This window comes from Mastigoproctus giganteus, chromosome 3 (assembly GCF_048544385.1).
Source record: "Mastigoproctus giganteus isolate SK-2022 chromosome 3, ASM4854438v1, whole genome shotgun sequence".
In the NCBI taxonomy this organism is placed as follows: Eukaryota; Metazoa; Arthropoda; class Arachnida; order Uropygi; family Thelyphonidae; genus Mastigoproctus; species Mastigoproctus giganteus.
In genome coordinates this window covers 243,128,353-243,149,575 of record NC_143577.1, presented here as the reverse complement: position 1 = coordinate 243,149,575, position 21,223 = coordinate 243,128,353, and the positions used below count along the sequence as shown (strand labels likewise).

Below are 21,223 nucleotides of genomic sequence, written 5' to 3'. Positions count from 1 at the left end.
ACAATAGAAAGCGTCAATGTCTATTCTATTAGAACCTATTAGAGCGTCAATGTCTAATTCTAATTCTATTATAATCTATTAGAATTAGCGTCAATGTCTATTAGACAAATGCTCACAATAGAAAGCGTCAATGGCGCTGATGATAAAAAAGCGGTTGAAATGTGAAGCTAATAGGCGACAATGAACGCCATCTACTCCTGTAATTCGCTAAAAAAATATGTGATCGTAAGGCGTGAAAACGCTAAGCTACGGACGTGCAGAACCAGAAATAGTTTGAGTTCTATAAATGGCGCATATATTTTGGCGCATCTATCGAATAGAAATCTCTTTGGACCACCATAACGACACCTGTCGGGGGAAAATGCGAATTGAATGATGGGAGAAAGTATGGGCGATTGGTTGCGAAACGCACCTGCTTATGATAGACACAATTTTTACGAACTCTTTTGTATTGCACATTTATACAAAGTACTTGAGGTTTCCCATATTTTACGTTAATTCAGTGTTCGTATACTTTACAATGTTTTACATCCGCGTATGTACACATGACTGCATCTGCTGTCCAGAGTAGGACAATGGTGTCTTTAACACGCATTTGTATTTCTTGATGCACGTATCTGCTAGCTATCACTCCTGTATACGAGTGGTCTCGAATTCGGTCTCGCGTCTTTAACTTCATTTTTATACAGGCTGTGTTTGCTCAACTCACTGGAATTTTACTTCCGGTTGTTTATAGCGCGTAGCATTACTTTATTAGTTATGAGGTGTTATTTTTAGCACTGGATGACGTGGGTTTTTGCAATGGGTGATTGTTGATAGCACCAAAAAGAAATTTGGCAAGGTGAGTTGCTATGTAAGTGTGGACAGTTTAACGATTCCCATCTTTTTGCAATGGACACTTCATAATTGGCACAAAGAGAGTTTAAACCATTCCAAGTCACCTGCTCATAGTTGCCCCTGTGAAAGAAGACAGGGTGACCCCGACGAAGGAACTATTTTCAAGTGCTCGCTGGCCTACTTTCTGGTTTGGATTCCATTTCCTCAGTCCTGGTGTAATACACGTGCAGCTCCACGCTCAAAGTCACACCAAAAGTCTCCATGACAAGAAGGCACTCCAGGTGCTTTCAGCAGCCATATCAGTTCACCACCACCCAACTAACCTTGGGGGAGGGGAGGAGAGGGTCGGGGCCTTTACCTGTGGTTGTCTTTCACTTCTACCACTACAGTCTCCCCATCGTAACGTGGTTTCAGGTGAACGTACTTTTTACGGTCCAGGTCACGACTTTTACTGGAAGGCGTTATTCGGATTTCGGAGGGACTGGCCAGAGGGGTGAACTTCGGGGGTGGGTACACATTCGTCTGCTCCTTGCGGGAGTATCCACCTGTTCGGACATCGGAGTATGACTTGCTGCTTCTTAACCCGTTCAAGTATTTCCCTCGGGAAGGCGGTGGGGGCGGAGGTCTCGTCGAAGGAGAGTCTGGAGGCGACACCGAGGAAGAACTTCCGTAGCGATCGGACGACGTGATTCGAATAAGGCGTGGGGGAGGACTGGAAGGTGGAGAATGTTGTCCCGACGTAAATTCTCGTCCGGCCGCGCGACCCTTGTCACTGAAGCGGGGTTTACGATACGAAGGGGAACCACTCGATGACCTTTCGGAGTCGCGTTCTGTTTTCGTCACCAACGCGTCTATTACCCGGTGGCGGCGGACGTCGTCGCTGTACACGTGAGTCGTGCCCCCACTTCGGTGGCGTTCCTTGGAACGGAAATTGCTCCTGTAACTTTCGGCGGGAATACTGTCGAGGTCGTTACGAAAAGAAGATTCTCTGTATCGGGAAGAAACTGCACTGCCGTCATGCTTGGAGCGAAGGTCAAAGGTTTCAGCATAACGGGGATGGGTGCCATTCATTTTCACAGAGCCGGAAGCCATTTCCGAATCCCTTACGATGGTTTCAACCCTTGGATTGCGACGCACTGGCGGACTCTTCGAGGAATTGCTGCCGTAAACCCTTTCGTGATCGTTGACGAACTGTTTGGGCGATGGAAGACTGATGATGGATCGCGACAGCTTCTCTTTGACCCTTGGCGGAGACCTTGGTAAGGTTTGACTGTTACGTTGATATCCTAACAAGTTTCGTGAGACCACATAAGACTCTTCTTCGTCTGAAAGTGCCACCTGGATGTTTTTGTCGACAGTTGGCTTGCGGACTTTCATTGGGGTTCCACGATTTCGGTTCCTCGCAGTGTCAGAAGAGAATTTCGTTCCTCTGGGCAGTGTCTTGGAGGAGGTATCAACTTCATCTGTTGCGTGCGTTCTGCGTTGCAACGAACTGTACGTATAATCGTCGGCCGATGTGCGAGGCGGTTTAGGAGGACCAGTGCGGATGTCACTGTCGATAACCAAACGTTTAACGTTGTGCTGCTGACGGGCCTCGTGATTTCTGGCTTGCTGTCTGTCGCTGGTTCGAGAGTAGGGCTCCAGCAGGGACGGAGTGGACTTCCAGATGGAAGACTGGAACTTCAGCGGGGTTGACTCGTATCTCTCCGAACGTCTGTTCGATCGTTCCTTTTCCTGTTTGTACGTTCCGTTTTCGCCCAAGTAATAGGTTTTGACGGGCGTTTTGGGAGGCGATGAAGCTGAACTTGGACGACTGCCAGAAGAGTGGTCAAAAGGTGAGTTGCTGTTCAGAGATCGAGTCTCGCGCTTCATTTGCGTCTGCTGAGGAGTTCTGAACCCTGTGGGCGAGTCTTGAGAAAACCATTTCGTTTTTGGGAGGGTGGTTGAAGTGGTGACGCCGTTCAAAAATGTATTTGAAGACCGCAGTTTCTGCGATGTTTCGCGAGTCCGAACATCCGTATCCTGGATCGACGAAGGGGTTGGCTTTCTGCCCATCTCGATGGTGATCTTGTTCCCGCCTGCTTTTGTCCTCGTAGTCTCGACAATGTCGCTCTGATCGGAGCCAAAATGGTCCTCCAGCCAGCGTGTGGTTTCGCAGTTCCGGATGTCCTCTTCCTCGTCCATACTCAAGGCGCGGTGGGTCACAGGGTCATGTCGATCCTGCAGGATCGACAGAGTCTTTGATATCGTCTTGTCTCGTAGGAACCGGTCTGACACGCTGTCAAAGTCATCATCTTTGAAGTATTCCACCGTCTTAGTGGTTTCTGCAGACACTTCCGGAAGGGCGCCAGGTTCGGCCTCGTCTTCGGGCACCTCGTCGTCGTACACCTCCTCGTGATGATGCGTTCGTGTGGTTTCGGTGGTCAGCTCGCCATCGACCATCTCCGACACTTCCTTCACTTCTTCTTTGTCCGTGACCTTCTGAGAGCGGCTGGAATAATGCGTCATCTTTCCAGGGAACTTCGACGGATTGTCGGGATCAAACGGTGTGTCATCGGGGGCCGTCAGTGCTAGCTGGTGCATCTCCTGAAAGAATAACAGTCATCAGAGGTGTCATCATTTAACCAAAATACCTTCAACATTACTCTAACTCCCCAATGTCCATTGAAATGAAGACCAAGAATCAATTTTAGCAATCACATGCGGTTTTTCATTATAGTAGAGTATACATTAACCATTCATAGAAGAAGATCAGTTCGGATTCTGAGAAGGATGTGGTACCTGAGAGACAACAGGCATATTAAGAACGCTAGCAGAAAGAAGCATGGAAATTGGAAAAGATCTGGCAATCTGTTTTGCTAATCTCGAAAAGGCTTTTGACAGAGTGAATCAATGTAATTGGGTAAGTTGATGGAAGCCCTAGGAAAGATTGGTCTAGATAAAAATAGATTCGAAACTAATTTGTGAACTTATGTGGGACAGACAGCTGTGGTTCGGATTGATAGAGAGGAATCAGAAGAATTAGACATTGGTAAGGGTGTAAGGCAAGGATGTTCTATGTCCCCTTTACCGTTTAATATATATGCAGAAGCATTGATGAAAGAATACAAAGAGCAGAAAGGAGGTGTAAAAGTAGGAACGGAGAAGATAAAGACAATAAGATTTGCAGATGACCAGGTAGTGATTGCTAATAATGAGGAGGAATTACGGAGCGCCTTGGATATCTTGAATAGCAAAGTAAAGGAGTACAATGTGAAGATTAACAGCAAGATAACCAAGATAATGTTAATTTCAACGTAGCCAGGAAGAAGAATCAATGTAACAGTAGATGGAATAAGATTGAAACAGGTGGACAGATATAGATACTTGGGAAGCATAATGGCAGAAAATGGGAAAAGCCTGGAAGAAATAAAAACAAGAATTGCAATGAGCAAAGAGGCATTTAGTAATAGAAAAGAAATATTGAGAAGACATTTCAAGAAGGAATTAAGAAAGAAAATGGTGAAAACATTAATATGGACTGTTGTACTATATGATTCAAAGACATGGACACTGGGAAGAGAGATCAGAAGGCTAGAAGCTTTCGAGATGTGGGTGCGGAGGAGAATGGAAAGGATGAAATGGGTGGACAGAGTGAGTAACGAGGAAGTATTGAGGAAAATAGGCGAAGAGAGAATGTTAGTAAAAGAATTTTACAGGACATGTTTTCAGAAGAGAAAGCATGGTGAGGAAAGTGGTTGAGGGGAAGAGAGCTGTTGGGAGATGGAGAATCGGAATGATGGATTGGATAGGAAGAGGAAATTATGCAGGAATTAAAAGGTAAGCACAGGAGAGAGAAGCATGGCGTCATGGAGCCTTGAACCCGCTTGAGGGCAAAGAACTTGAAGAAGATACATTAACAGAGACTGGATTCCCCACTCCCCCAAAATAAACACGAAGTATTTTTCTATCCCCGAAGCTATTTATCTAAACTGAATTGAATACGTCATTTATACACAAACACGCACGCACACACGAAAGCCCTGGTTTCATTAGGGTGGTGCTCCTTACCTGGCCGGAGAGATCGTGGAAGCTTTCATCGTGTAGCTGCATGTTTTCTTCTTTCGTTTCTTTCATCGTCTGCGTAGTTTCTGTCTTTTCGTTCACAACCCTTGCAGAGCCAGGCACGGGGAGGTAGCCGGGCATAGGGGGGTCATCACCGCTCCTCTTGTGCTATTTAAAAGGATAACATTTGGGTTAATTAGAATGACAGTTTAATGCGTTTGGGAGGGTTATAAAAACACTAGATCGCGTGCTAAAAAGGTTCACCCGGGGAGGTATGTGCCAGTTAGCAACTACGAAAATGTTCAAGGTATCAGGCGGTAAACTGCGAGGCAACCGAATTAGTAAACTCGCATGTTTTTGGAAAGACCCAGCGCTTCCAAAAATTTCCAAATCGTCTTGTCTTCAGCACATTTTCATGTCTGAGCATGTATCAATGTGAACAGATGTGCGTGGCCAATGGATAGCACGGACCTACGTATTCTCTTGTTGTCCCAGTACTTTTGGTAATACAGTATACATTCAAAAATAGAGCGCAAACGTTTTGAGGAGTTCCCCCCCCCCTTCCCAGGATAGTTCACCTCCACGCCATTACAAGATTTTGCCTCAGGCGCCACAAACGCTCTGGATAAAATTGAACATAATCTTTGTCTCTCCCCACACCACTACTTACCTCGGTATTTTCCGTTTCCTCTACCCTGTTATCCTCTGTTGTCCTAGTAGTAATCTGGGGTCCAGAGTCAGCTATTACTTTGCCATCTTCCAAAACGATCTGCCTTTGAACCCGCGTCTCTACCTAAAAAAAAAAAGGACACCTTGTTAGAGAAATCTTAAATTCAAAAAGTTCTTAAGACAGATCAGTGTTTGCTATATATCTTCTGGGATGTTAGTTTACTACTATTAGATTCATCGAGCCACTTGTCAAGGACGCCCACTCAGTGGGTCACCTGTCCGGCCCACATTAAAATTCAGTATAATGAAAAGTGTCTAATTATACAGCAGAAGACACCCGAACCTCGTTCATACAACTCAGTGACTCGAAGTCGGCATTTTCAATGGGGAGCAGGGGGAAGGAATAACACTACTCAGTGATATGGAAATTTCTGTGAGTAAGTCGTGGGAGTTGTTTTTGTTGGGGCAGGGCAACTAGTTTGGCCATAGTATGTTCACGAGTGCGTTCACGGACTGATTTGCCTTTTGTGTCTTAAAGAGCGAAGAAAAACTAGTTGGTGAAGACTTTAGTCCTCAGTGACTCACTGCTTATACTTTCACCTCCCACTGATCTGGAAATTAGGGCTTTTTATCCAGCCCAATTTACAGACACGATACACTGACTCCTCACAGGTTCTGTTGCCTTGGCGAAATACAAAAATAAATTTGTATCGTTACATGCGCAGGCACGGTTTAACAAAAAAAAAAAAAAAAAAAAGAGGGGGGGCACAATATCAGGTCTCCAACTCAGGACAATATCAGGACTCGAACTCAAGTCTTTTCCACCCATATTGAGTGGAAAAGACCTGAGTTCGAGTCCTGTCGATGACGAGAGGAATTTTGATGGGCCATTTTCAAAACGTGGCCGAGTTAGTCGGTCTCAGGCGAAGGTAACATGGTTGTTACTCCCGAAATTCGTGTTTTTCATCCAGCAAACAGAAAATCGACCTCAGAACACACGCAATATACAGACAATATACACGGAGCAATATGGCCTTAGTCGCTAATGCTCCTAAAACTCAACTACAACAACAAATACTTAAAGTATCGATAAAAGACAGTTTTTTTCAAAATCATTGTTCAAAAAGGCTTCTAAATATAATTTTGCATTTATCCAAGTGTGAGAAACTTCAGGGTTACTGCGTATTAAACAGAACAGACGCGAGAAGACCTGTGTTGAACTTTGTTTTAGTGTCACGTCAAGAGCTTGCACACGGCAGATGTGGGTTGTACATCCGGCCCTCCAAACAAATGATGGTCGGATGTCAGCAGTGTACATAATAACAACCTCAGCATTAAACTGAGTGTTAATCGCCTGTCCCATATTTAAATCTCTTCACAAGGCGATGTCTCCCGCGTGTCCTCAATAGACTTCCGTTCTCACCTAAATTGCACTCTAATGGGGCATCTGTACGTTAAACAGATCCGGCTACCCACTTTCGGCATCCTGGGTCACAATATTAAACGCGGGTTACATTGTATCATTGCGTTTGATCCCGAGTATTTTCCCTCGCGGTAGCACAGCAGGTATAATCGTCGTCCTCCACACTGGATGGAAAACCTGAGTTCGAATCCCATCAATGACCAGAGGAATTTTTATAGGGCCTTTTCACAACGTGGAAGAGTTAGTCAATCTTAGGAGAGGGAAGCTTCGTTTTCTCTCCCTGAAACTGCAGCATCGAGGAAACTAAGATTTCAGTTAACCAATATTACATCAAGGAGATGCCGATTTCCAGAGTTACCGAATTTAAAGATTTGGGAGTTACTTTTACTACTGGATGTGGGTTTGATAAACATGTTAAAAATATATTAAACCAAGCGAAAAAACAAATTGGCTTCATTAAACAGCAGACATACGGATTCAAGATCCTCAGTTCCCTGTGCTCCTATTCAAAGCAACTGTACTCCCTATACTGGAGTTTGCTTCTCCTATATGGAATCCACACTACGCATACTTGATACAGCAAATAAAATTGCTGCAGATGAAATTCATTCACTATCTTTCCAGACGTAATCCCATGTTTTACCACAGTATCTTCTACCCGAATCTCTGTTCCTACTTCAAGCTTTGGAAACTGGGCGAACTGTTCTCGATCTAAAACTGTTGTACCATATCTTCACTGGTTCAAACCGCCTGCGAGATTTTCTATGCCATATTGATCTTCACACTCCAGCGGTGGCTTCTAGACAGAAGACTACATTCCACATCGGTAACTCTAGATTAGAGATATCCAGGAACTCCTTCAAAAGAACATTGGCACTCATGAACAAGTTTGAACTGGATATGGCCGTGAACAGGAAAGAGTTTAACAGAACTATTTGCAGTAGGTTGACTAGATGACGGATGAGTTCTGGGTTAAAGATGTCCTCATTAAGTCTTGATGATGTATCCTGCAGCTCGGCGATTTTCTTCATGGCACTGGACATCAAGTCCAGTGCCATGAAGCTGGATTTTCATCCAGCAAACAACAAAATCGACCACAGACCACACGGCGAAATATGGACTAAATCCCCGATGCGTCAATAACCCTACAACAAATACACCCGAATTTTTAAATTCGAATTCGATGGCTGAGTTAGTCAGTCCCAGGAGAGGGCAGAGTAGTTTTTACTCCCGGGAACTCCGGTTTTTCGTTCAGCAAACAGCAAACTGACCACAGAACACATGCAATTTACAGACAGAATACATACGTCGAAATATGGCTTAAGTCCCTGATACGTCAATAACCCTACAACAACAAAGAAACCTTAGTTTTTAAATTGCAACCAAAGTTCCTTCTTAAACCACTAGATGGCAGCACAACGCGTCGTCTGCAATCAAACGCGGATAGCACTGTATTCGCATTCGAGGATGTGCATAGTTGTACACAATAATCTTGTGATATAAATTCCTTTATGTAAATACTGCCCCAATGAATTGTAGTCGCACTATTTTTTCCTTGTTCCTGATAGAGTGATTACGTATCACAAAAGAACTTCGGCGTTCTTTTACCGGTTTATTGAGATCAATCACCCCCAGACGCGAACGATGTAGATCCAAGAGCGATAAGAGATATAAAGAAAGAATAACTAATAATAATAGTTTTTTTAAAATCTTTTTGCCTAAATTCAGCCCAACGTGGTACACTGTATTATCTGTTTCTTCTCATCCCACCCTCTCACGAAAAAGATCGCAACCAGTTTGACAAGTTGGACTTGGTAAGGTGCCAAAAACGAAAGCAAATCTAACGTGAGAGTGATACGAAAGGTCGTGATATCTGGTTTTGTGTGACCCTCTTAAATCATCGAAGATAAAGCAAAATATCCCATCAGCAGGGACGGCGCTATCTGGCTATAACTGATGACACAGTGCTGCACGTGTAGGCTAGGTAGCGATGGTTGGTATCCATCTCCCTTTGTCTAGCTGCCAACAATTAAAACGTGTATGAGATGGAGGGGAGGGGGGGAGGTATTGATTCCAATCCTCTGATGCGACCAACTTTACAATAAATGTTTTTCTTTTCATTTTCAAAAGCTGGATTTGTCTGTTGTTCAAAGCAAAGAAAGGAAAGAGCAACTCGATTATTTTCAACTATCTTCACTTGGATTAATGCGCCGATCGAGCAATTTTGAGAGGAACTCAGAGGCAAAAAAAAAAATTAGAAACATTTTGAAACTGGTTGTTGTTGTCATAGTTGGGTTTTTAGGGGCATCAGCAACTAAGGCCATATTGCTCCGTTTATATTATCTGGAAATTGTGCGTGTTCTGTGGTCAATTTTCTGCACGAGAAAACCTAGTTTCTGGGAGAAAAGATTATGCCACTCTCGCCTGAGACCGATTAACACGGCCACGTTGTAAAAAAGACCCATAAAAATTTCTCACACTTCCTTAGTATCAGATAATGTACTGTACAGTCCTTGGGGATTTACAGTCGATCCGGTCATGGGGAAGACAGAGGACCTTTCTGATTTTCGGAAAGATGTTATTGTTGGAGCACTTTTAGCAGAAGTCACACTTTGCACTTCTTTATTCTTCCAGAAGACTGGAAGAATAAAGAAGAATGCAGCTCTAAATGGAAGATATGCGGCAGAAAGTTAGTACTCCAAGAATGAGACCGCAGGCAAAGAAATTAGACAAAGAAAAGCCCCTTTCCATTGGAACTATATTCAGCGACAGTTGATGATCCGGAATTTGATAGTCATATACACTTCAGTCGAAAGATTCGACTGGAGTGTAAATGTGCCACTAACGTCGAGACTAGACTGTGAACACTGGTAAAATATCATATGGCCTGACGAATCTCTATTTACACATTTTTCTTTGCACCAATGGTGGGTTGAAAGGGAAGCCTGAACCTCATGAAGCGATGCATCCAGACTGTCTTGTGCACACCACTCAAGTGGCTGGAGGTGGCATCATGATTCTGTTCTTACGGGCTAGCTCTGCTCATACCGTTAGAAGGCCGTGTTACCTCCAGTGAATATCTTTTTGTTGTATCGGACCAAATTTACCCTGCAATGCTTCATTTTTACCCGGACTGCGATGGATTCTTTCAAAATTACAACACAATAATCCACCGTACAGAATGGTTGGAAGAACATCCCAAGATTTCCAACATCTGAATCCAATTGGGAACGTCTGGGATATGTTAAAAAGGATAGTTCCGCTTCGCATTTCTCTGCCGACTACAATACAGCAGCTAACAAATATCCTGATGGAAGAATGATCAAAGCTGGAGCTACACTTCCATCAGTGGAATCCATACCATGACTTGTACCAGCTGTAATTCGAGAAAAAGATAGCCGTACTAAGTATTCAATAAAGGTTTCTAATTTTTTGGCCAGTGAGTGTAAAAGTTAAGAAAAATATTATTCAAATATTTAGATAAAACAATAGCCAAACGTTGTTAAGTGAATAACGTGCAATCAGGGGCCAATACAAAATGTGGTACCAAAAATGTGGCTTCCATTAATCTAATACGTGTACAGCGACAACGAATATTATATTTTCACAGCTTGGCTTCTTGAGAATAAATGAAACTTTAAACGATTTTAAATTGTTCAAATTTAAAATTGGGAGTCTCTGGATGAGGCTTTAAATAATTTTTTTAAAAAATCTTCTTTATAATTTGTGATAAGTACCAATAATAACTTTATTGGTACGACAGTCACAAACTGTAATCAGTTAAAAATGGGCTTAGTGACGCTGGAACTTGTTGGATTGCCAATAACATTCGGGACCAATGAATAACCCACGGATTCTACGTCTACCTAAGCTACTATAGAAACCGATATGAATAAGTTTCAGTATTCTTTCTAAAATTCAAAGTTGTTGAATTTGTAAGTTTGACATTTAGACTCCCTCCTGCCAAGGATCGAACAAAAAGGGGCTGTTACCTAAAAAGGCTTCAGTTATGCAAACTGGCCATGGTTAGGCATCTTGAGTACTGTATTACAGGTCTGGGGGGGCCTCACTTTAGGAAGGGTATATCTGCTGTAATGGGTGCAGAGATGGGTAACCAGATTGATGAAGGGAAGAAATGGGTATTCTTACATAGAAAGGCCTCAGTTCTACAAATTGCAGCGTCTCGAGATTAGGCACTTTCAGTGAGATCTGATTGAAGTGTTTAAAGCCTTGAATGGATTGAGCAAGTTGAATGTTAATGGAATTCTTTAACTTTCTGAGACTATAAACATGAGAGAGGCATAAATTCAAGTTGAGGAAGGATCGATGTGCAGAAGTTTGCCTTCAGTCAGCGGTTGGTTGGTTGGTAGAATAGACGTCCACCTGTTGTTGATGAAGTGGATGGGTTGAATAAATTCAAGAAAGAACTAGACAAATTCTTGGAGGGGACGGATGGGTGAATTGTGTAAGGTTTTTTTGGCTAATGCTATATAAGCTTTCTTTCTTGCATCACTTGCCATTACTACTACTAATATGCAAGTAGTGCTGCTAGTGGCCATGAACAATATCCTGAAGAAGTCCGGTAGATCGGTGTACAATATTCATGATTTTTTTATGACTCAGATAACTGCTGAAAAAACAAATTGGGATAATTATGTTAATGAAGATCAAAACTGAGAAACCCTTTGCACATCGCACTGCAATAAAGAGATACAACGAATAAAACATGAGGTACATCAATGAATCGTCTTCCAAACCCCCTAGACATATTACTTTACAAATGGGGGTGTTATACGGAAATAATTTTGACCTCTGCCGCATGTCGGCATCTATGTCGTAAACCTTCGGGCACAATAACTCTGCGATGCCTGTTTTCTACGATGTAAGGTCGCTTAAGAGTCTCACCTCGGCGCGAGAGGGCGTGAGACCTGTGTCAAATGCGTGTATCACGTTGAAACGTGATTGGGACCCGCCAGTTTGTGAAGGTAAAGCTGGCACAGGCGATGGCCGACACCCACGTCTGTACAGGTGGAATATTCATACACACGAGTGACGGTAGCATAGGGTGGCGGGGAAAAAAAGGAGGGGGAGGGGGTTTCTGCCTGAATGCCCAGTTAGGTAAACTCAACGCTCTCCTGACCCGCAATTTCATGCAGATAACTAGAAGGGCAAAATATGGGACTTGGAATACGCCTTCGCTCCATTCATACATTGAATACATCACTCTCTCGAATGAGGCTTTGAAAAAGTGTGCCTTATTGGATTAAGTTATGCGAAATTCACCACCCAAACCACGAGAAGGAATCCTCATTAATTCAGGTACGAGAACAAATGCTGGCTTCATCTTAAGCGTAGCAAAAGAACCAGAATTCCAAAATTAATTATGAAGTGGGGCAAAATTCAAACAAGTTAAGTCGTGTACGCAGTACGTTACATTAACGAACGTTAGCAAAGAGTAAATAATTCACGAATTATATATTTAGAAAACTGATAACAAAAATCGAGCTAAATGCAACGACTTTTATGCGAGAACATTTTGTTTCTGCGCATCCACGATATTGCCCATTCATTCCTCCAATCAGCGCATGGCAATAAACAATATCCAGTGCTTCAGCTAAAATACACTGTATATGGACAGCCATGATGCAATATTTATATAAAAAAAAAGGAATAATTGCCAGATCAATCCGAATTAAATGAAATTTAAGATGGCTCAAATTTCATTTAATTCGGATGGCTTTTAAGATGGTCCCATCTCCAGCTTGATACAAATTTTATGAAAATCTATCCACTAGGAGACCAGTTATTACATGCACACAGACAACAACTTTAGTACTGAGTCCTCAGCAACTCCCAGATATAAATTAAGTCATCGATTAGTGTTGTGGATTCCCATTCCTGATGATGCAATGGTGTGTACGACTGGAGACACTAACACCCCACACCAGCAATCCACCTTCACCAAACTGACTGTGTTCCCATACGCACACAGGGTCCTTTTGTGTTATCCATTCACTCCACACCAGGACTAGACTGACAGGACAGTCTGCAGTCATCCGACTGCACTGTCTCTAGCGTCATCTGTGAAGAGCACAGTCTTCGTCAGTCCAATTGCGCTTTTCAAGTGCTCGCATTCTTCTAGCCTACGATGTCGAGCATTCAATGGGACACAAATCAGAGGTTTCGCATAAAGTCCATCTCTATACAGACGATTTGGGATCGTTAGGGTTGGCACCCGTAAATAGTAAGAGAGAGAAAGAGCCCTCCTCAGTGTTGCTGGTTGCATGAAACCCTGAATAATGTACAAACGGTCTGGGGTTATTGGAACTTATTGATAATCTGCTGATTATACTTCTTGACAAACAAGTTATGCCATAACTTGGGATTGTGACCGTCCCACCTCTAGTCTTCCGACTGTCCCATCTCCAGTCTCCATCCTCCAAGGAGTAGACGCGGGCAAATCTGAGATGAAATTTTCAGATACTTCAGATACTTTCAGATACACTACGATAATTGACAGGTGTGTTGTCTATTGCGGTTGCAGTTCACGAATGAAAGAAGTCAGACATGCGCGAGTACTCAAAGAAACGCTTCAATTGCATGTTCCCGGCCTGTATTTGTTGGAGAACTTAGTAATTTACATCTGCACGACAGTCCTTGGCCCTCGTGAGTAGCACAGTTGGTATAACCACTGTTTTCCCTATGCCGGGTGGAAAAGACCTGAGTTCTAATCCCGTCAACAACGCGGGGAATTTTTATGGGTTTTTTTCACGATATGACTGACTCAGTCGTTCTCAACCAACAAAGCAGGGGTTGCATGGTTTTTTCTCCAGGAAGCTCGGGTTTTTCTAGTGGATTTGATAGTTCGTGCAGCAACTAGCAAATCCACCATAGAACACGCAATTTAGGGACATAATACACATGCACAGATAGGATAGCTCTTGGGTGACCTTAATATGACAGTAAATGCATGCGCCCAAATCTATTTTAACTGTAAATTATGCCCGTTCTTTGGTCCTTGCCCGAAACTGACTAACTCATCCATGGTGTGAAAAAAGGCCTGTAAAACTTGCAGTGACCCAATATGATATTCAAGAGACCTTTACAATTTCTTAAGCGAAAGAGAACGTCCATCTTTTCATCCCCATTCTGCTGCATATTAAGTTAACTTTCCTTGGCGTTAGTTTCGCCCGATACCATCTGAACAATCCGGTCCAGTTGATGCGGGGGAATCGTCCCAACACTTACAGAACCCGTCTCGGTGTGGGATGAAACAACGATGATACCGTGCGGCACGTTAAAGAAGATCTTACGTAGCGCTTGGCAAACACGGACTGGTCGTAATAACGAGTTTATGTCACGACGCGGTGACTTACTCAAAGAAATGAGGGTAAGAGAGAAGCGGGAGTTGGAATCGTTTAAAAATGCACGAAAATCCCCTTCCCTTCATTATATGCAACTGATGCACGAATATCGTCCAGCTGTGGCATTTTCTTGCCTACAGTACCAAGGAGAAAACATGACAGGCCAGTAATTAGCCCTTACAATAGCCTATGGAGGATTAAATGGGGGCAAGGATGGTGGACAATCAAGTGGGAAGCATTTAAAGAAAGAAGGAAGGAAAAAATCCGGAAGGGACTGCTTTAAATGAGCATAAAGGGAAACTCAAGCAATGGCAATGTCCGCACATGAGAACTGTGATCGACCCATCCCATAGACAGTCAATCACGTGGATTAGTATCTGAAAGGAAACTTTCAGTCTCATAAGAAGGAGATCAATGATTTGGAGGTCGATTGGTGGATATTACAAAATATGATCGACAGGATGAAACTGAGAAACAAAAGAAATAATTACATTGCAGGATATGGAGAATGCATCAATTTTATATAATCTTTCTTGGTCACAATATATTCTAATGTCCTGTTCTTCTTCATGCGCACTAGCAAATCTTTTTTAGTAATTAGTCATTCCATTAATTCAAGGATATCCTTTGTAACAATGTGGTGAATGGTATTAAAGCGATTTCATTTATAGAGGATGAGATATTACACCGAAAGAAGAGGAACCATCCTTCAAATTTTGAAGAAATCATAGCAGATCCAGAAGTTTTGTTTTTGTGGTAATTACTTTTTCGGCTTTGCTCCGAAAAGGTTGGATAACCATCCTCACAACACAAGCCGTGAAATACATACATAAAACTAATCAATTGAAGGTACCAGGAGCTATTCATGAATTTAAGAGAGCCCCAAGGGACAAACAAGGAGAAATTTTCCTGCCTATTTTCTGCTCTCTGTCACATCGCCTGTTGTCGACCAGGTTAGTTGTTATTACTTCCTGAAAATTATCATTCATATTATTTTTCATTTCAACCTTTTCAATCCTCCAGAGCATTACACATTTTCCTCAGAGCGACTGGTCTGTGATTCCCACAAGAAGAAGATATGTAAAATGGATATCTTGTCTGAAAAATCTGGTAAATTACCATGATCAGGTTATAAAGCAATTGGATGTCAGAAATAACCTTGACATTGTACACCTGGATTTCGGTAAGACTTTAGATGGATTTTCCTCGCGAGGTGTTGTTCTATAAATAAATTAGGGCAAGTCGGGATAACAAGGAAGATCAAGAAGTAGATTAGGGGTTGGTTGAGGGACAGGAAACAGAGGGTGGGCACAAGTAGGTATTTTTCAGTGGACTGGAGTGTCAAGTGTGGTCCCTCACGGATCAGTGCTAGGATCTCCCTTGTTTCTTATCTTCGTAATCTATAATTTATAGGAATTTTGCAAGAAGGAAGTTGCTGTTGTTGCAGGATTTTAGGCGCATCAACAACTTAGATGATATTGTGCCATATATAATATGTCTATTAATTGCGTGTGTTTTCTGGTGTCGATTTGTGTTTGCTGGATGAAAAACCCGAGTTTTGGGGAGTTAAAATCACGCTACCCTCGTTGAGACCGATTAACGCAGCCATGTTGCGAAAACAATCATAAAAATTCCTCTCGTCGAAGGGATTCGAACTCAGGTCTTTTCCATCCAATTTGAGGAGGCCGGGTTCTTGGGTGATTACTAAAATAATGAGGGAGGAATATTCCCAGTGGTGTGTAAGAAAGAGCAGAACCAGAGGACACAATAATGAAATCTTATAGAGAAACAGCAGACAAAACTTACCTGTTGGGATGGTCGAGGTGGAGGGTTTGAAAAATTAAAGGAGGAATTGAACAGCCACTTTTTGGCGCTGTTCTAGTAGGGTTTTAGGAGCATCAGCGACTATAGCATTATACATTGTCAGTTTATTGCTAGTGTTCTGTGGTCGATTTTCTGTTTGCTGGACGAAAAACCTTAGTTTCAGAGAGGAAAACACCATAACCATGCTGTCCGACCGACTAACTCAGCCACGTTGTGAAAAAGACCCATAAAAATTCCTCTCACTGACGGGACTCGAACTCTAGTTCTTTCCACCCGGTGTGAGGAGGACGGTGATTCTACCAACATTACGCCATATTAATACCGGTAAACGTAATTAATATAACTAAAATATTCTTTCTTTCACAGTGGACATTGCAACGAATCTACTGTTTGATACTTCACCTCGTGATATCAATTATATTTTCACATTTGGTTTCTTAATTACAAAAAATATGAAGGTCGGCAAGCAAACATGTTGCTCTTAATGTACCTTGAAAATGTACTGATGTGATGTACACAGGACCAATCTGTCGGTAAGAGAGGGAGTCGCGAGGATGCAAAAAGTACCAGAATCACCGATTGACCAGAAAGAAGACCAAATGAACCAAACTTAATTTTCACACCGGGCTCCAGGAACTCTAGGACTGGCCTGGATGCACCATTCTAAGTGAGAAAAGGTATGTAGAATAATTCAGAAGATATAATCCTGAGCCGGTCCTAAGCAGCCAAGTCTTTAAGTATGATTCTTTGGTTGTGATGGTCGTTATATCATTAGATATTTCTAATCACGTGGCTACGAGCTATGTACAAAATTACTCGGACTCTTCCGCAATGAGATGATGATGATTATAACCCCAGTTGGCTTCCCGTGTTTCGCCACACCCAATGGGCGAACAAAGGAAGCTGACAACGGACATACTAACCGGCCAGATTTTACAATTACCAACAATAGAAAACAAAAGCCTCTGTGGCGAGAGTAATTCCGCAAACAGACGACAGGATCCGATAAAAATGGCACTGCAACTACGGTGTTCTGCGATGACCTTCGTCTCTTTTTTCCCGATAAACGAAAATAACCGGCTAAACAATGAACGCCGTGGTCGCGATAAAGCGGCACCAAGGTTATCGCTACAATAGTCGTTGTCCACACTCAAAATGCTAACCCGCCCTGAAGTTCCTACATTTTATGCGTCTCTCACGCGCTGCTAGAGAAGCCTCTTTGAAACTCCCAGAAATGGATCCCAACCACGCACGTAGAATGAGTCGAGTTCGAATTAAAATGCGATAAAAGCACCACACCCGCTCTGTTAGCACTCCCCCCCCCCCACTTCCATCTCCGTAATAAGACCCCTTAATGCATCTATAAACACGTCAGACGTAAACAGGACTTTATATAAATGTACCGTTTGTAGAATGTGGAAATCGTAAACAATTTCGATATCCGGGGTGCCTCCCTTAGTATCTTGAGGGGCGGAAGGATTGGGGGAGTAACAGGATGCAATAAAGTCCACCAGTTTATCTCTAAGCTGTAACTATCCTAAACTCCATTGTGCAAATTGAATCAGTTCCGCCTGTTTTAAACCACAAAAGAGAGCCAAACGACCATGTATCATAACGCCCCCTAAATATCTAAGAGGCGGGTGAAAAGACAAAAACAATTGAGCTTCGACGAAACTATTCAAGAACAAAAGGTCGACCGTCAAGGCCAGAAAAAAAAAAGAGAGATGGGTTGAGTCACGTGTAAAACCCGTCCGCATTTTTTCCTCCTATGAAAGACAAAAGAAGAAAAAAAAAATCTTTTGGTATCATCACCTGCTGGAATGGATTCCCACGCCACACGCCGAAACACACCCACAACTCGTCTCTCCCTAAATTGCAACAAACTTTCCTTCCCTCACAATCTGTCAAGTAACCAAAAGACTTTTACCCCTACCTTAGCAGGCGACAATCCGTGACGTCGTTTGGCCATTAACGCGCAGCGCCACCGTATCGTTCCGGTCTCCTGCAGTGTCTTAATTGCTTTAAAAGAGAAAAATGCAAATAACAGACCCCGTTTATGTTTACATTTCGTTTTGAAATTCCTCCTTCCGTTTTGACACAACTACGCCCCCTAACCAGGAACCTTCACTTTTGTCACGTTTCAAAATTGTGTAATTTACGTGTCGAAATACGCAACACTGTCGGCTAATGTCCCGTAGGTCAAAGGTTTCGCAACAGACCGAGGTGTCGTTTGGTGGCACATTTTAAAAACAGGTCTGCAGACATCGACACGCAGAAACCGCCCCGCCCCCCCAGTAAACAAATACAGTAACATGTAGCAGCTCCTTCTAGCGAACCCAAGTAAACAACAAAGCATAATATTAAAATAAATAAAAATATTAACAAGACAGCTGATAGAAAAAAATAAAAAATAATAATTACTTACTTGCTTTGTTTTATGATTAACGACCCTTTTGCTAGTGGTCCATTCCTCTATAATGGAAGAAAATGGAGGAGTTATTAATAAAAATGTCCCATGTGAAACTACATCTTATCACTAATGTGACTGTAAAACAAGCGCGCTGAATCTTAAACAATGCTAAGACCACAATCGAGTCTGTCATCTGCATATTCAACCGACCACATGATTGATTAACCCTCTAAGTGGCCAATTATCATCGCCGCCTTCACCTAGGATTCTCAAGGACTGTGTCTAAGTTAGTGGAGTGACTGTTACGGTGACTGAGCGAGTGAGGATGTGGTGGTACCTTAATTTCTGAACAAATGGAGATATTGTTTCTTAATTGTCCTGATTTAAAAAGATTGCTGACTCTTTAATTGTAATGAGTCCGTGTTCAAAAACAACAAAGTAAGCAGTTTCATGGTGGTAGGAAAAAATGCCCAACTGGAAGGAAACTTAACAATAAACAACGGGAATCGAATGTGTGGTAATGGGCTCTGCAGCCTTCTAAAGAATTCGATACCATCCTTTAATCCTTATGTAGAAATTATATTCATAAAACTCTTCTATCTGAGTGTTATCTTTCCTATACATTATATTGTCCGGTGTCCTACAAGATTCGCCTCTCGGCCCATGATTATTAACAGTGTATCTAAACATCTCGTCTGTGGTAAAGCATGCCAATATTAAAAGGCAGTGTTCAGTAGGTTGATTTAAGATCAAATAATCATCTGTTTCATTCAATTTTATTGCATATCCTTCGCACGTTGTTTTATACACTGCTCGACAAAATTAACAGAACACAATGTTTTTTATCAAAGTTTTATTGTAAATAGTGTCTCCGAAGATACTTTTCACAATAAAATTGGAGCTTCGTTGTAGCCTATAAACAGATTCTACACGTTATTTCATCTGAACAGAAGGAGGAAAGCAATACCATCCCTCCAACATCAGAAAAAGGGATACTTATTTTGATAGGGTTACCGTCAAGTCGCACATAGGGTTCAACAGATCCTTGAACCCTATGTGCGACTTTTTAGGAGTGCGGTTGGCCCAGATTTTCTTTTCATGCACGACAACGCCACTGGACATAGAACTCAAGTGGTGGAGGAATATCGTGAAACTGAATATCTTCCAACGACTGCCGTGACCAGCACGATCTCAGACTTAAATCTGATCGAATGCACGCCCTTGGGCGTCGCATTGCGTGCCGACAGCCAACTCCTCGGTCACTTGGTGAGCTAAGGTCTGCCCTGCTGGAAGAATGGGATTTTTTTTCCACAGAACCTTATAAACACCTTTATCTGGAGCATGGTTCACCATGCTCGATATAAAGGGAAAACTTTCTGTTGAAGAATATAATGGAAGGAAAAATCGAGGGGAAGAGGTGCAGAGGAAGACCTGCAATTAGATGGAAGGATGGAATCGGTGAACTTTTGGGCGTGACATTTTGCGATGCCGTGGAGGAATTTGTTAGCAGCCACAACAGCTCCTCAGGAAGTTATGCTACTCGAAGAAGAAGAATAATGATTTCAGGCCTGTTTAGCCGTTGGAGGGGATCATACGGTGTACTAATGTCATGTGACCATATTTTCGCGCATTATATATGGACCTCTGTAATGTAACCTTTTTGGTAATTCTTATACAACCCCTATAAATGACCCTTATATCTGTCCGAAGTTTCTCATTGTCTCTTCAGTTCATCGTTATTCCATGGTACACCACCATACCAAATTTTGTTCCTCTTCATCACAAGCTGCGTGAGTTGCACCACGTTTTCTGTTAATTCTGTAGAGCAGTGTATATAGAATATTCAACTGAAAATTTTAAAATGAAACAAAACTTTTTAGAATTATGATTCTTTTGGTCAAAGAACTATACATTAAAAACATTGAAACATAATCACACTTAAAACTACCATGTCTTTTTTTAAAGACCCTGTTTATTCAACTGAAAATTGACCATGGAGAAAACACCTAAATGATCAATGGTCTGCTCCAATTATCTATTCAACAAATCCACAAGAGGTTTCTTTAAACTTTAAACCTTCTGTGTACATCACAGAATAATTCGAACCTGGAGATAAACACTTTAATTCCATGAGAGGCATTTTGATACTGTTTCTTGTGATACAGAGATAACTCATCTTGATCATTGGGCAATTCCATGCCCCTAAGACATTAGGTTTCGTCCCAATTCCACAAACTTTTCCGGTTTCGGATCAGAAACTATTGTAGCTGATTCTTATCCAGAGATATTTATTACTGCTCCTTTTTTGTTTTTTGTTTTTTTTCTTTATCTCCGCTTTGTCATCCAATTAGTCGGAATCCATTGCTGTAAAGACCAATTTCCTGTCAAATAACTCTTGGGCTCGACCTCGAACTAGGTGCAGATAGCTTGGGTTAATTAAACGGAATCTCGGAGTTAGCAACAAAGTCCTTAAAACCTTAGTCATGAATGCGTATGAGAATGAAAAGGTATCTCTGTTTTTGTTTTTTTTTTCTTAAAGAAACCACCACCATTCTAAGATAAGTCATTTGTCCTTGGAGAAGGAAACAGATAAATCACTTTTGTGAAAATGTAATAATATAATTATGACCCGGATATATTAACTCATTGAGG

At 42.1% G+C, this 21,223-nt stretch overlaps 1 protein-coding gene across 1 annotated transcript in view; it reads right to left on the bottom strand.

The window, feature by feature from the left end:
- Positions 1-431: 431 nt before the first annotated feature.
- Positions 432-21,223, bottom strand: part of LOC150088977 (uncharacterized) — a 62,513-nt gene continuing 41,721 nt past the window's right edge. Inside the window, exons 4-7 of the mRNA XM_090369739.1 lie at positions 18,587-18,633; positions 5,552-5,674; positions 4,888-5,049; positions 432-3,423 (exon numbers count right to left, since the gene is read on the bottom strand). Of these exons, the coding sequence (XP_090225865.1) occupies positions 1,192-3,423; positions 4,888-5,049; positions 5,552-5,674; positions 18,587-18,633 (2,564 nt within the window). The 3' untranslated portion in view covers positions 432-1,191. The remainder of the gene's footprint in view (positions 3,424-4,887; positions 5,050-5,551; positions 5,675-18,586; positions 18,634-21,223) is intronic.